Genomic DNA, 17127 nt, shown 5'->3' with positions numbered 1-17127 from the left:
ACCACCTCCTTAAACAAAGTGGATGGAATAGCATCACACATAGAACCAGTAGGCTTCATATGTGCAATTGAGTTGAGACAGGGACACAGGAACAAAACAGGTCAACATATTTTGTGGAACTGTATAGGTAACAGGATCATTACAAGCAGGTAATATCCGTGAGCGTATACCAGCAATTTTAACAGTAAATCATTTTAAAAACTGCTCACATGTGTCCACCGAAGGGGAGATGGGAGTAAGGGCGGCTGGATGAAGAAAATATGTAATGGTAGAAAAACTAACTTTAGAATTATGACAGTTCTTTGAAATGATATTAGAAAAATAGCTTGATCTGGCTAATTTAACTGCTCTTTGAAATTTAATCAAACAGTCTCTCAAAATTTTATAGGACACTTGTAATTTATCTTTAAGCCACTTTCGCTCAGTCTTCCTGCACTCCTGCCTAAGAGCACGGGTATTGCTCTTCAACCAGGGCGGAGCCTTGACTTTTTTCTTCCTAAGTTTTAACGGAGCCACAGTGTTTAAGATGCCAGAACATGACAAGTTGAACTTGGAGACCAACTCCTCAGGCCCCATACCAGAAAATTTGACATTGCCGCCATGAACGATAATAAGGACCGTTTCACAGCTGATGTCTCAAAAGAGTTCACACGTCTTTTGCGACACAAGTAATCGGTTTATGTGATCGGTAAAATTACCGATCACCGATCTAGTCATAGAAAATGAATAATGGTGGCCGATCGATCAGAGCATCCCTAATTTATGGAATTTAGCTCAAGAAAGGAATTATGATTAACTCCGGGGAATACTGGAAAGAATTCCAATTCTCCTCTGCCAGCGCTGAGTTGATGTGACATATTTGTTAACTCTTAAATATTACCAATATTGCTCTCATTTAGGGATGCACCAATATTGGAAATCTCAGTATTTTTTGCATAATCAGTTTAGAATATCTTTAGATTATTATGTGGAACTAATTGGGAGTACTCTTTATATGTAAAGAAACACAAACCTCTAACTACACATAATTTCAATATAAATGTATAGCTTATTAAGAAAAACTTTGTTATTAACTAGTATACTGGATAATGTAGCAGCAAAATTAACAGTAATAGTAATATATAGTAATAGATCTCAATCATGCACTTTTACCTTTAACTTTTAAACACTCACGCTTTTATTTTGACATTCTGAACTCTTCAGGAAGTCCTGTAACTGTGTCTATTTGTAGGCAAGTTCAGAGCAGTTTAATTCGCTTCTTATTCAAACTCTGGAAAAATGCTCATCCGGTGCCGTTCTAAATGCATATAAGTGAACCGAACTATTGAGCATCTTGTTCGTGAGTAGCAGTTGTTCGTGAGTAGTGCTCAAATATTGCACACCACACGAAGGCTAAAAATAGCCATGAGTATGTGTGTGTGTGTGTGTGTGTGTGTGTGTGTGTGTGTGTGTGTGTGTGTGTGTGTGTGTGTGTGTGTGTGTGTGTGAGAGCGTGGATTTATCACTTTGTGGGGACCAAATGTCCCCATAAGGATAGTAAAACCCGAAAATTTTGACCTTGTGGGGACATTTTGTCGGTCCCCATGAGGAAAACAGCTTATAAATCATACTAAATTATGTTTTTGGAAAATGTAAAAATGCAGAAAGTTTTCTGTGAGGGTTAGGTTTAGGGGTAGGGTTAGGTTTAGGGGATAGACTATAAAGTTTGTACAGTATAAAAACCATTATGTCTATGGAAAGTCCCCATAAAACAGGTAAACACTACGTGTGTGTGTGTGTGTGTGTGTGTGTGTGTGTGTGTGTGTGTGTGTGTGTGTGAGCATGTATTTATCACTTTGTGGGGACCAAATGTCCCCATAAGGATAGTAAAACCCGAAATTTTTGACCTTGTGGGGACATTTTGTCGGTCCCCATGAGGAAAACAGCTTATAAATCATACTAAATTATGTTTTTTGAAAATGTAAAAATGCAGAAAGTTTTCTGTGAGGGTTAGGTTTAGGGGTAGGGTTAGGTTTAGGGGATAGAATATAAAGTTTGTACAGTATAAAAACCATTATGTCTATGGAAAGTCCCCATAAAACATGAAAACACAACGTGTGTGTGTGTGTGTGTGTGTGTGTGTGTGTGTGTGTGTGTGTGTGTGTGTGTGTGTGTGTGTGTGTGTGTGTGTGTGTGTGTGTGTAAACAGAGCAGCGTCATTAACTGACGAGCTGGAGCTGTGCGTGCATTTTATATATTTACTAATTAAACAGCCTTTTGTGATTCACAGAGCTATTGCACGTCTTCAAGTGTCTTTGAATAAAATGCAGAAGTCATATGAACTACTTTAATTGTGTTTTTATGGTTCTTTTATTTATTTTTTTAGCTTGACAGTAACAGACATGAATAACACACAGTATCGAATATGGATCGGGCTCGTCAGACCGATACCCAATCCGTCTAAAAGCTTCAATATCGGAGCTGATACCGATCCAGGTATCAGATCGGTGCATGAGTACATGAGAACTCATCTTGCTGGAACTTTTCCAGAGGGGAGAAGAACACTGTTGTTCGAAGCAGGGACATTTTTAGTTGAGGTTGGCAGCACCCCTAAGGTGTCTGAGCCAATCAAAATGTATTTTGCTATGTCACATGGTCACCTCTTTCCCTCCTTTTTTAAAAGTGATTTATGAGCATTGTTCTCAAGTCTTTCCAGTTTCCCACTCGAAAAAGGGCAATGTTTTATCATGCATTTTAATATCATGATCAAGAAAAGAGTGGCATAAAATAACTTTTCATAAAAGCTCTGGGCCTGAATTATTGATCTCATATACACCAAATTTCATATATTTTGTAACTGACTATAAATGATTACAGATCAAAACGTTGTCAGTTATAACAGAAGTAAGTCCTCCATAACTTGATTATCAGTAAGTACATAAGTCCTAATCATTTGTGTAAGATACATTTTTCCATTTTTGGTATAGAAAAATAGACTGTGCATTGTGCAGTGTAAGATAATGGTACAATGTGATTGTGTAAAAGTTAATAATATATGCAAATGCATTATAAAATAGGAAAGTTTGTTTTGTGCATTTGGAGAGACGAGAAAAGCATTAGTTTGTCTCCAGCTAAAGACAGTTCAATGGGATAATTTCAAAGAAAGTCTGTTCAAGCTCTCTTGTCTGAGATAGAGTTTTTAGCACATGACGGTCCGGCGTCCAACGGAAATGTCTCATACTCCCTTATCAGTTTAATTTTAAGTGTTGCAAATTGGTTATATACAAAAACAAAGAATGTCTTAGATTTCCATGGCAACCATGGGGGATTCTTCAGAAGCTGGCCTTTAAGTCATGTGATAATCAATAATTTGAGGGGTTTTGTGTTGCTTCAACAGATCTAACTTCTTTTTTTTTTTTTAAGCAGTTAACGTTAGCCAGATGCGAATTTTAGCTCATTTATGGCTCTGAGGAATTTCTGGTGTGGATCTCTGCATCATTCTCTTGATTGTTTTTCTGCCTTCAATCACTACACTACCGACAGTGGTCTGAGGAGGGACAAACCACAAACTGGTGACAGGGTGTTGGGCGGCCAAGGCTAATCGATGCACAAGGACAATGGAGGCTATCCCGTCTGGTCTTTACCGACAGATGGTCTACTGTGGCACAAGTAACAGAACATTATAATGATGACTATGGGAGGAATGTGTTACAACACACAGTACATCATACCCTGCTGCATATGGGGCTGTGTAGACGCCATGATGACCCCTGTCCACCATCTAATGTGCCTAATTGGCATGCATGTGTCAGAACTGGACCTTGGAGCAGTAAAAGAAGGTTGTCTGGTCCGATGAGTGCCGTCTTCTTTTACATCACGTGGAGGCCCATGTCTGTGTGTGCCATTTACCTGGGGAAGTGATGGCACCAGGATGCACTGTGGGAAGATGATAAGCAAGGGGAGGAAGTTTGATGCCCTGGGCAATGCTCTGCTGGGAAACATTGGGTCCGGCCATTAATGTGGATGTCAGTTTGACATGTGCCACCTACCTAAACATCGTTGTAGACAAGGTACACCCCTTCATGGCAATAGTATTCCCTGATGGCAGTCATTCACAGGATAATGCGCCCTGCCACACTGCACATTGTTCGGGAATGGTTTGAGGAACATTATGAAGAGTTCAAGGTGTTGCCCGCCTCAAACCTGCAGATCTCATTCCGATACCACTCTGATTCCAAATCCAATCCACGGTGGCTCTACCTCGCAACTTCAGGGACTTGAAGGATCTGCTGTTAATGTCTTGGTGCCAGATACCATAGGACACCTTCAGGGATCTTGTAGAGTCCATGCCTCGGCAGGAGGACAAACAGCATATTAGGAAAAAGCTGAAAGCTTTTTACACAGTTTGAAGGTGATACCACGTTTTGTAGTAGGCCTGGTAACAATAATTTCAGTAATTATGATATTTTGGCAGAAACTATGTTTACCCAGGTAGTTTCATTTGTGGATAATAGATTCAACACAACAGAAAAGATCAATAAATGAGTGTCAAGCTGACCCTTATTCATCATACTGAAGTCTTTCTATTTATTTAAGAGTGATTGTTTGTAAGCAACACTTTCGTAGAAAACATTCACGTATTTCTGCTTATCTTCATCACTACATCAATTCTTAAGTAAAACTTATTTTCGTCTTGTTCTGATGGAATTTTCGAAGCTATCGCATGATATGTCATCTTAGAGCGACTCATTACTTTGAACTTGCCCACGTAACGCATTGTTGGTGCTCCTTGTTGTTTCTAAAGATTTATATAAAACAAAAAAATCATATTTATCGAGGAACTTGTCATCTATCTGTTTGGCTAGTTACACAGTAAAAGCAGTGTCATGAAAAATGTCAAGCTGAATGACCCTTTGGCCGCATCTCCTCAGCACCTGACAGTGCATTCTCCTCAAATGATATCGCAGTGAGAGTGCATGCTTCAAAATCAAATGATATTGTGAAAAACAGCTGAAAGAATAAAAAAAGCTGCGGCCCAACATGTATGGCTTTGCAACCAAATTTGTGTCGGGACCCATAGTTTAAGAAATGCTGCCCTAAACCATAACCTAAAATCAGATTGGTTGAGGCCAACAAGGTTGTTGATCCATTAACACATCCTACAAAAAAAAAAAAATACAGTCACCATTTAAGCCACTTTAGCCAAGTGGTTAACAAACAACCCCACAAGGGCTGATCCATGAACCCTTGAGCAAGACACTTATCCTCAGATTGCTCCAGTGAGACTGTCCCTATTCACTGCAAGTCACTTTGGATAAAGGCGTCAGCTAAATGTAAATGCTGCCTATGGATAGAGATTGGTATATTGCTGAGGGATGGTAAAGTAAAGCTCAGCCAATTTCGACTGAGGATTTTGTGTAAGGATGGCATTTTGCAGAAAAGGGAAATCTTAAGCTATTTTCCTTGGCCTGCCGGTGCAAGGAGTCTTACTATCTGACAAGCAAATACGGCTGCCAGTTTTCATCATACTGACTGGAAATACTTCTTGTTATTTGGTCCCTACTCAAAGACAACGGCACATTAATGGTCTAACACTTGCAATCAAGGCTTTTGGTACTTCCTAATTGTCAGGAGGACAGTTGTGACTACACTGTTCAATCATAACAGCAATCATGCCACATCACAACAATCTACAATAAATGAAAGCCACAATTCCCCTTCTGTCGCTCTCTTACGTTGTGTCAGAGAACGACACTAGGGGTCTCTCTTGAGCGCCGATATTCACCTCTGTACTATGAAAAAAGGCCAATGAGAGTTGGCAGCCAGTATTTGCATGTCCCGCCCCCGGACATACGGGTATTTAAGCGGCGCAAATACGGGAGTTCATTCAGAAAATTTCTTCGGAGCCGATGGTCGTGTTTGCAGACTGCTGCGTATTACACACCGAGTTCCTGCTATCCTCTGCTGCATGCTGTTGGATTCTACGGCGCACAACAGCGGCTTTCTCCTGTTTGCACGGCTGTGCACTTCCTGCCCCTGAGCGCATCGACAGTTGCAGATAAGAAAGATCTCTCACGAGTCTTTCATTCATAAAAGAGTGATTTTATTTAAAAGAGTAATTTCCTCTAAAAGAGCAAAACACAGCGGCGTTGAACGTCCTTCTCAGGACGCGTCTTTTTAAAGACGGTTTTCCGCCTCTGTGTAGTTTCTGGATGCGGTGATTCTCCCCACCTCTGACGGTCATAAAAACTGCCTTGCATTCCTGGGTTGCGATTACACGCAGGCAGCGTTTTTATGAATGGTCTATGTTCTCAGTGCGAGTGCATAACCATGACAGCATTGCGGTCGTAGGCTTTTTCTTGTAGTGAGAAAAACCGCTTCAGCCGCGCCTCGCCTCCTTCCTACGGGATTGAGGCAGGCGCCGTGGCGATGAAAACGATCTGGGGGCAAGGACGGGCTCCGTTTTGGTCGGGTGAACCCCTCGAAACCCCCGCCTCCCCCGCACGCTTGCTTGTTTCCGTCCGAGCTCGGGATGAGCATTCTCTCCAATGGGTTATGTTTTCAGTGCGAGAACATAACCGCGGCAGCGTTGCGATCCCTGCTTTCTCTTGTAGTGAGAGAGAGCCACTTCAGCCGCCCTCCGCACCTCGCCTCCTTCCTACGGGATTGAGGCAGGCGCCGCGGGCGATGAAGAACGATCTGGGGAGAATAACGGGACGCTTTCGCCGGGTAAATCCCCTCGAAACCTCCCGCCTCCCTGGCACGCTTGCCGGCTTCCCGCGAGCTCTGGATTAGTGCGGCCGGCTTAACGGCCTGCCGTCCGGTCCCTCGAGCTCCCTGGCATTGGATGATGACATCACCGCTGCATCGGAGAGCGTAACAGCGGCGCCGGAGGCGGATAACTCGCCTGGGCCGCCACCTTCGGGTCCCCGCCCAGTCTGAGCCTGACGCACGAAGGTCCGCTATGCTTCCCCGGGTAATTGGTTCCGCGGGCATGTGCGCCGCTCACAGCCGCGCCCCCCTGGGACCCTTCCCGGATGTGCATGACGAGCTGAGCAAGCCCAGCTTCCTCGCTCCTCCGCTCTCGCTACCCTCGGTGGTAGAACGGTCCCTGACCGCTCCCCCCTGCACGCCATGGCCCCCTCCTGCAAGTCCACCGGGCCAGGGCACTTTTCTTCCGATGTTTCGTGGCAAACATGTCCTGGTCAGGACAGACAGCACCACGGTGGTGACTTACATAAACCGCCAAGGCGGAGTACGCTCCCCCCACATGTCACAGCTCGCCCGTCGTCTCCTCCTTTGGAGTCAGCAGCGACTGGAGTCGCTGCGCGCCACTCACATCCCCGGCAACCTCAATGTGATAGCGGACGCGCTGTCAAGACAAACCTTGCCTGGCGGAGAGTGGAGGCTCCACCCCCAATCGGTCCAGCTGATTTGGGACAGGTTCGGCAAGGCCCAGGTAGACCTGTTCGCCTCCCAGGAAACCTCCCACTGTCCACTCTGGTATGCCCTCATAGAGGCTCCCCTGGGGACAGATGCTCTGGCACACAGCTGGCCCGTGGGGCTGCGCAAGCACGCTTTTCCCCAGTGAGCCTTCTTGCACAGGTGCTATGCAAGGTCAGGGAGGACAAGGAGCAAGTCACTCTGGTGGCCCCCTACTGGCCCAACCGGACGTGGTTTTCGGATCTCACGCTCCTTATGACAGCCCCTCCCTGGCGAATTCCCTGAGGAAGGACCTTCTTTCTCAGGGACGGGGCACGCTCTGGCACCCGCGCCCAGACCTCTGGAAACTCCACGTCTGGTCCCTGGACGGGACGCGGAGGGTCTAGCCGGCCTACCTTTAGCCGTCATAGACACTATTAACCAAGCCAGAGCCCCTTCGACCAGGCATCTTTACGCCCTGAAGTGGCGTCTGTTCGTGAACTGGTGTTCTTCCCGAGCCGAAGACCCGCAGAAGTGTGCAGTTAGGTCAGTGCTCGTGTTTCTTCAGGAGAGGCTGGAGAGGAGGCTGTCCCCCTCCACCCTCAAGGTGTATGTCGCTGCTATCGCGGCCCACCATGACACGGTAGACGGCAAGTCTCTTGGCAAGCACGACTTAATCGTCAGGTTCCTAAAAGGTGCCCGGAGGATGATTCCCTCCCGGCCAAACCTATTTCCCTCCTGGGATCTCTCGGTCGTCCTGATGGGACTCCGGAGACCCCCCTTCGAGCCGCTTGACTCAGTTGGACTCAGGGCCCTCTCTCTCAAGACCGCCCTGCTGATCGCGCTCGCTTCCATCAAGAGGGTCGGGGACCTGCATGCGTTCTCTGTTAGCGACGCCTGCCTGGAGTTCGGTCCGGCAGACACTTCGTGATCCTAAGACCGCGACCGGGCTACGTGCCCAAGGTTCCTACCACACCCTTCAGGGTTCAGGTGGTGAACCTGCAAGCTGCCCCGGGAGGAGGCAGACCCAGCCCTTTCACTGCTGTGTCCAGTACGTGCCTTACGTATTTACCTGGACCGCACACAGAGCAAGCCAGACGCTCTGAGCAGCTCTTCGTCTGCTTTGGGGACAGCAGAAAGGGAATGCTGTCTCCAAGCAGAGACTCGCCCACTGGGTTGTCGACGCCATTTCCTTGGCTTATCACACCCAGGCCGTGCCCCCCCCCTTTGTGGGTCCGAGCCCACTCCACAAGGAGTGTCGCGTCCTCATGGGTACTGGCTAGGGGCACTGCCCTAGCAGACATTTGTAGAGCTGCCGGCTGGGCAACACCTAACACTTTTGCGAGATTCTACAATCTCCGAGTTGAGTCAGTTTCGTCCCGTGTTCTCTCAGGTACCGAGCCCGTAGAACTCGGTGGCACGCCGACGATCTGACCGGGTGGATCGCTTGCACCCAGCACCCTTCCCCCTAACCAGGGGAAACAGTGCGCCTTCTTCCCAGGAGATCCCAGGCTTGGGACACTGGTTGGCTCCTCCCTAGCCCTCGCGGGTCGCAGTTCTGCTGGAGGAACTCGCCGACCCAAACCACTGCGGGTACCACTAGCTACCCTGTACTGGTATAGGGGCCCCACAGGTAAGGCCTCCTGTTCGGACTCCCCTGTATGTAAAACCACGGTTCTGTCCCCTCACGAGAGTTGACTCCGTGTTTCCCTTAGGCAGTTACAGCTGCCTCGGGTGCCGTGCTGTATGCTTCCCCCTCTGCGAGGCTGGATCTACCACCGCACTACTGTTCCGCATAAGACCTAAGTATAGGCCATGCGATGTATTTGCCACTCAAAATTTGCCTCCCTCCCAGGTAGGTGTGGCCTCCGCAGGGTCTTCTCCGCCCTAATAAGGGCTAAGACCCCCTTCCCTCAATGCGTGTAAGGGCCCCGGCCGTAGTTGCTCTATGCGAGAAACATAGAGAGAAAAGAGGCCCAGCCAGGCTGGCCCGTTCCCATGTTGGCGGCCGTCACCTTGTTCCCCCCTCCAGGGTAAAGATAAGGAATCCTGATGGCTTAAATGGGGCATTGGGGAAGGGTACGTGCGGCCTGATACAGTTGGTCGTTCTGCACGTAGGAATACCTGCTCGCTCCTGTATCAGCGGATCACGTACACGGCTCAGCGCATGGTGCTTTTTAAGCGGACCCCTAGTGTCGTTCTCTGACACAACGTAAGAGAGCGACAGAAGGGGAACGTCTAGGTTACGTATGTAACCTCAGTTCCCCGATGGAGGGAACGAGACGTTGTGTCCCCCTTGCCACGTCGCTGAGCCGAGCCCCTGTTGTGGCCGGACCATTTCCGGCTCCTCAGAAAATTCCTGAATGAACTCCCGTATTTGCGCCGCTTAAATACCCGTATGTCCGGGGGCGGGACATGCAAATACTGGCTGCCAACTCTCATTGGCCTTTTTTCATAGTACAGAGGTGAATATCGGCGCTCAAGAGAGACCCCTAGTGTCGTTCTCTGACACAACGTCTCGTTCCCTCCATCGGGGAACTGAGGTTACATACGTAACCTAGACGTTTTGCATTTGCTTTTGATTTAATGAAATAGGCCTTCAAGTTTATTCCATGCAAGTAATATACTGTTTCACTGTATATTTCAGAAGCATACATCGGTAATAGCGTATGGCACCTGTATTTGACAGCAGATAATGGACATAAAAAAGAGAAAGAGAGAGAGAGAGAGAGAGAGAGAGAGTGAAGAGAGTAGAGTACAGATGTTGAAGAGCTGAAGCCATCAGGTTATAACAAAGGTGGAAGATTTGTGACACTTACCACGGGCATCAAAAAACTCATCATCTGAGCTGTCAACAGATTCCTGGGCGATTTTCTGCATGCGCCAGTGAGAAGAGCTGAGCTTGCGAAGGTTCGCTATGGGGATAACACGAAAAGATATGATCAAACCAAAGGTCACAAGTGATGCAATTACTGAGCATTGTGTGACTAATTAATTAGACATGCATAGTGACAGCATTATTCAATGCTACAACACTGAAGACATCCATTGGAATAGATCAGTCGGGAATTAATTGAAAGCATGTTTTTTAATTAAGACTGGCTAACATGGAAATCAAAGTGATAAAAAGGATGTCCAGGGAATCTAAATAAGCGTCTGCTTCATACTTACGGTAATGTTTGCATAGACAATCTTAGTGTACAAGGTTCCCACACCTTTTGAATTTCCATTACTTTTCTAGTCACTCAAGATTTCTGTGTGAGGAACATCTTTTAGGGATTGCAATCACAAAGCGCAATTGGTAGCTTATTAAATATTTTAGAGCTGATCATAGCTAGAAAAATTATATGCAGTATAACGTTTACATGACTTTAACATCCATTTTTAAGATTTTATTCATTTTTCATGAGTTTTTCCAAGCTTGGAAATCCACCTTTTAATGCTGATGTCATTTCTGTGCCATTAACATCAGCAAACGAAATTGCTAAAATAATCACGGTTTTAAAGCACATTTGAAAACATTTCCTGTCTTCCACTAGTTATACACACGGTTACACAGATATTTCAGATAGTCAAGCCAATGTTGGTGTGTCGGACTGGGCTGGCTGCCCAAACAAACAGAGGAATGTTTTGATACACCTACAAATGGCACTGTAAAAAATGATTTTGACTTTTGGTTATCATAACTTAAAATTTAGAGTTAAGAGTAACTGCCCTGGACTGAACTCAATATTTTTTATATTATATTAAACTGCTTTTTTGAGTTGACACAACTAACAACGTTCAAGTCAACTTTACAAGTTAAGCTTTCATTGTATCTATTTGTATCCTTTAGCTGAATTAACACACATATTTGTCACCTTAACTCAAAAACACATTGAATCAACTTAATTCGAAGCCAGGTAACTTCGCATCATTTATTGCAAGACATTCAATACTATGAAATGTAAATTATTTTGTATCTAAACACATGTTAGACAAACAATATCACCCTAAATGTTGTCCAAACTAGACAACTGTCTGAATAAACTATTTAATATTGAACAATGTTGCTGATTTGCCAGCTCCCAGCATGCATTGCGGCATAAATACATTTTTATGGTTGGCATTACAGGCTTATTTATTGATGATTATATCTGTGTTTTTGTTGTTGTTTTTGTCATTACTGTAAGTTAATAGTTGGGTGGTGATGTTCAGACCACATTTTTTTTACTTTATGATGTTTGTTGATTATCACCATTACTGAAGTTTGTGTCAAGTGTTAAGGTGTATGTGCCTCCCTAACTATATATCACATGCTGCATTAGCTCTGCATGATGCTTGTGCACTAAGAGGCAAAGGTTGTACTGTGTACTTCACAAAATATACAGTTAACTAATTATGTTTTATTTGAACAAAACAGGTCAAGACCACATCACTAAAATCAAACAAGTTTGTCAGTTGTTTTATCTGTAGTCAACAAGACTTTATAAAATGTATATTTTTATATCAGTGTAACTTGAGTCAAAGTTATTTTAAGATACACATTTGTAAGATCAAATTTTACTTTTATAGGGCAAAGAGATTCCATAAAATATTTACATTAAATGAAATTGTTCAGGCTTACAGTGTGATAGGTTATCGAATCATGCTCACTTATTCAGATTCCCAGCATGCACTGTAGCTTCACTAAATTATGCTAATTGCAGTGTTGCTGTCTTTGAATTTTACAGTTTGCTGCTTTTATTTTTACTGTCACTTTCAGTAATTTGTCATGTAGCAATAATTCAAAGACCATATATTTACTTAATTATATGTTTGTTGATTGTCACCATCAATGTGATTTGTGTGTAAAGTGTTGAGGCCCATGTGTGTCTAACAGAGAATCTTTCATCTGTATATGATAAATAGATCAGATGCTGGTCTCTTATCAATGAGTTGCCATTTGCCACCAAATGGCAGTCTTTTTCACCTAAGACAATGGAGTGGCCCTGACTGTTTTTGTGGTTATCAATATTATTAATTCATGATAAAATGACCAGAACTCGAATACTGAGTTTGAGATAGTCCATTTTACTTCAAAAGACAGTATGCTCATTTAACAAGTAAGGTACATTTAGGTCAACTTTATGATCTGTTTAAACAAATTTCCATCTTAAGCTGAAAAATGAAAATTTTTAAGGCAGCATGAACACTGAAACAACAAGATTACATGCATCAGCTTTAACATTTCCTGATATTACCAGCTTTTCCATGACAGTGGGAACTCTGTAATTTATGTACCAGCATGATGGTGTTGAAAAACACTTTGATGTCTCTCAAGCGCGATCTATGCAAAAATCCTTTCTAGGAAATTCAACTAACACAAATTCTTGAGAGATTTAGAGACACCCGTCAACTCTGTTTTTTGTTAGTGAGGTAGATGGTGTAACTAGCTCTTGTGGCTGGAAAGCAGACAGAATCAAGACAGTATGGAACAAACAACGAAAATCTAAGAGAACTTTATTCTTTCTGTATACATGCTGAATCCCCCAGCAGCCAAATATGACAGCTACTATACATTTCCCAATTTTGCACAACTCATTATTACAGTAGGCATAAAATCACAATGTTATTGCCAACCAATGAAATGCTCACAAAGCATAGTCACAATAATCTGTGATTGCATTTTGAGGACTTTTGGAACAACATTTTCCAATAATAATTGGGGCTCTTGCTGTTTAAATCTAAAGTTAATAAATTTCTAATCTAATGACAGATAGCAGCAATAACGCAAATTTCGAATCAGTGCAAGTCAAACAAAATGTATCCTTTCCCAATCATATTAAGTGTTTCATGATTCAGTAAATATGGATCTGCAGCATTGTGACTGACCATATGGCAAGGGGGATTGTTGACCCTTTATAGCTTAGCCAATTGCCTCTTTTCTCGAGGTGTTAAATCATTGTCCATTATAAGTAATAAAAAGCCTGTGATTCACCCAGCCAGGCATAGGAAGCTCACTGCTGAATTCATTTGGCTTAAAAATTAAACAAACACACAGCACCAAGCAAATTTTAACCAACAAAGAAAAATCCAAGTGTAATCTTTTAGAGAAATTTCATAATATTTGATTAAAATAAAATGTTAATTTCACAAAACTTTCACCCAAAAATGAAGTCAATCCTCATTTATTCACCCTGTGTTGTTTTAAACCCACATGACTTTCTTTCCTTTTTTGATAAAACGTTGTGCTCAGTGATGTCATACAATGGCAGTGTATGGTGACCACCTCTTCAAGCTTCAAAAAGACACATATTGATGCTGACCACCCCTGGAGTCGCGAGTTCGAATCCAGCCAGGTCTCCTAAGCAACCAAATTGGCACGGTTGATTGGGAGGGTAGAGTGACATGGGGTAGCCTCCTCGTGGTCGTGATTAGGGGTTCTCGCTCTCAATGGTAAGTAAAAGGGTAAAAAGGGATAAAATACAACAATTTATTAAAAATAGCTCCAAAAAGACGCAAAATTATAATTCAGAAGTCTAATATATTATTCCATTAGACTCATGCTTTGTTCTGAAGGCATAGCTACTATAAGGTTTGGTGAGAAACAAACTGAACTCTAATTTATTATTTTGTAAAAATCTTCACAGACCATTGCTCTTCTGTGTGTGAGATTTTCAATAAGTAATAAATAAATTGTGTCTCACCAAGCCTCATTGTAAGCCTTCAGAACAAGACATGAGTCACATGGAATAAATAATTAGACTTGTGAATTAAACTTTTGCATCTTTTTGCGCTTCTTCGGCATGGTGCGTCCACTGCCACATACCCTTGTGTGTTCGCTCACTCTTGTGGGGAAAGCCGCAATGCTCCATATCGTTGTTACTGTGGTGGTTCATGAATTGTCCCATTCAACTCGAAGAGTCGGAATTTCCACCTTACAACTGGGGAAAGTGTAATGGAATGACATATTATGTCGGACTTCTAACTTGGAAACTCGTTCTGAAATCTTCAACTACCATTTCGTCGAGATGCATTTGTGTTACACCACACAAACATTTCAGCACCCAGGGCAGGGAGGTTTACAGTCAGTGACAAACATGAACTTTTATTAGACATTATCCATTAACGAGTCGAAGCTCTTACATTAAATGACAATAAAACCTGTTTAGCATATGTTTTAATTACACTCTCTTTTGATTATCGTAACGATAGCATTGCAGGGCCGTATATCAGTTTGGTTGCTATGAGACGTTTCTGACAATCATTGTACTAGTGTTGTCAAAAATACCAGTACCCCGGTACCAAGTTGGTACTCAAAGAAAAATGTATTCACGATACCAGAATATCTGAAGGTACCGGGGTACCGAGTACCGGGTCTACCCGGTGCCCATGCAGAGGCGGGAACTTTCGAACGCTCACAACAAGCAAAAGATTGCAGCAAGCATATTAGCTGCTGCTGCAGAGTCTCAACTGAATCATGTCGAAATGAAAAGTGGAAAAAGCCAGGTAATTTGAGGCTGATGAAATCATAGATCAGCAAAAACCTATTTGTAAACGCTGCTTTCGCAATTTTCTGACTAAAGGAGGGAACACATGAAAGCACATGAAAGACAGACACCTGGATTTATTAAAGCAAATAAAACTTTCACAGTTTATTTTATGTAGATCCCAAAGTATTAGGGAATGATTTAAAAAAAAAAGTACATTCAGAAGCATGTACCGTTGTGGAATGAGCGGAGGCGGAGCTCTTTAAAGGAAACATCCCGGCGTTACATCTTAAATGCAGTAAAATGTAATGCGTTATAGCTTTATTAAAGTTCAAATAATACAGAAGCAGATCATGTTAATAACTATAAACTCAGAAACTGGCATTTCTCTGTGTGGTCGGTGCCTCTTCTATGAGTTGCGCGAATGTCCCGATCTAAGGGGGACAGATTGAAACTGCTCCCGGCTGAGAGAGACTCTGCCTCGGGGAACTCATCCCTCGCGCGCGCACGCTAAATGCAGCTAGATTAGAACGCGATTGCTCGCGACTTTAATCATAATATCATATATCTAAATATATGTCCAAATGCATTTCTTATCATGAAGAAACATGGCAAAATGCAGCTTTATTAATAAGAGAGCACTTTGCACATTAGTTGAAATTGTTTTTTTATTAATTCTATTGTAGTCTATTGTAGTTTATTTAGGTTTTGTTTTTTAGTACTTGGTAAAAACAAATAAAAAGTTGCAAAAGTTGAAGCAAATCTTATATAAGTGTTCAAAAATACTTTAAACATACATTGTTCAGTTTTGTTATAATTAAAAAATAATATATATAAATGAATGTGTTGCTCAATGGCATATTTTTGTTCTTAGTTCTGCTGCTAATGTTTTGTAGACTTTGTTATTAAAAGAGTGTTGTTCAGAAACCTGTTTTTGTGTTTTGCTTTGGTACCGAAAATGGTATCGAGTACCGTGAAATTTTAGTATTGGTACCGACTACTGAAATGTTGGTACCGTGACAACACTACAATGTACTACTCAAAATCACAACATAATCAATCTCAAAATTAAGAATAAACTCCGTTTGTGTTTAGTTGTCAGGTAATTGTCACTGAATTTTCGAACCATAGTTTTCATAATCGATCATTGCTGCCATGTCCGAGTAGTCAAGTACACCAGTACTTGTGCCCAACTCTACTGAGCACAACATTTTTAACAAATGTATCCCTTTGTGTTTCTTTTTGTTAAGAAAAGAAAGAAAAAAGAAAATAAATAACAACATGGGGTAAGTAAATAATGATTTAATAAATGTTAATTTTCATCAAAAACTGGGGGGAAAAGGACAATAAAAGTTGTCCATATTACTTCTACGCTACATTCCAAGTCTTCTGATGCCATTTGTTAACTTTGTGTGAGGAACAGATACAAACTTTAATAATAATTCCTTCCCCTTCAGTGAGCTGTTGCCTCAATAATTGCAGTGAGCGCATCAGAGACAGTGAGTTAGACTAAATAACCAGATCAGTCCAATATTAAAAAGAATAATTCATTCTGCATAAAGATTCTGCAATGATTATTCTTTAGTGTTCTACAAAAAAATAACAACATACAGGTTTGGAAAAATATGAGGGTGAGTAAATAATGACAGAATTGTAATTTTGGGATGAACTAATTAACTATTATAATAAGGAACCACCATCAGAAGTGCCACAATAATTTCTGTTGCCAATTTCATTGGCATTACTCTTGACTAATCTTGAAAAGTTCCACCTGAGTTGTCACATTCTCTTCCCCCCGCTGTCCATTTACTTGACCTCCATACAATCTGCTCAGCCCAATGAAACAATTCACCTTCCATTACTGGGGCTCAGTGCGGCTCCACTGTTTTCCTTCTCTCCCTCAGGCTCTTTGGCTGTTGAGGTCTACATCACCATGCAGGATTTAATGAGCTTTTCATTTCTCCCACAAAGCCAGCAGTCAAAGTTGACACCATTAATGTCCCCCATGGAGATGAGTATCTCAACCTTCAGAGTTTTCCATTAAAATCACAATGTGTTTGACAACAGAATCAACAGCAATCTGCTTTCGTTCCCTTTGTCTTAACCTTACCTAGACTACAGCACCTTCCAAGCCCTGCAAGACAATGTCTAGAGATAAGTCATCAAAGAACCCCAACTAAAAGCCATCACAGAACTTTGAGAGCATTAAAGGTATAGTTCACCCGAAAACAAAAGTTCTTATGCCATCACAGATGTGTATGACTTTTTTAGATGA

General features: G+C 42.6%; 1 protein-coding gene across 1 annotated transcript in view; it reads right to left on the bottom strand.

Annotated features, from left to right (window-relative positions):
• The window catches only part of LOC127630073 (membrane-associated phosphatidylinositol transfer protein 3-like), a 223637-nt gene that overhangs the window by 180302 nt on the left and 26208 nt on the right, over positions 1 to 17127 (bottom strand). Inside the window, 1 exon segment of the mRNA XM_052107484.1 lies at positions 10221 to 10316. Coding sequence (XP_051963444.1) covers positions 10221 to 10316 — 96 coding nt within the window.

The sequence above is a fragment of the Xyrauchen texanus genome, chromosome 36 (genome assembly GCF_025860055.1).
Source record: "Xyrauchen texanus isolate HMW12.3.18 chromosome 36, RBS_HiC_50CHRs, whole genome shotgun sequence".
In the NCBI taxonomy this organism is placed as follows: domain Eukaryota; kingdom Metazoa; phylum Chordata; class Actinopteri; order Cypriniformes; family Catostomidae; genus Xyrauchen; species Xyrauchen texanus.
This window is presented reverse-complemented; position numbering and strand designations above follow the sequence as displayed.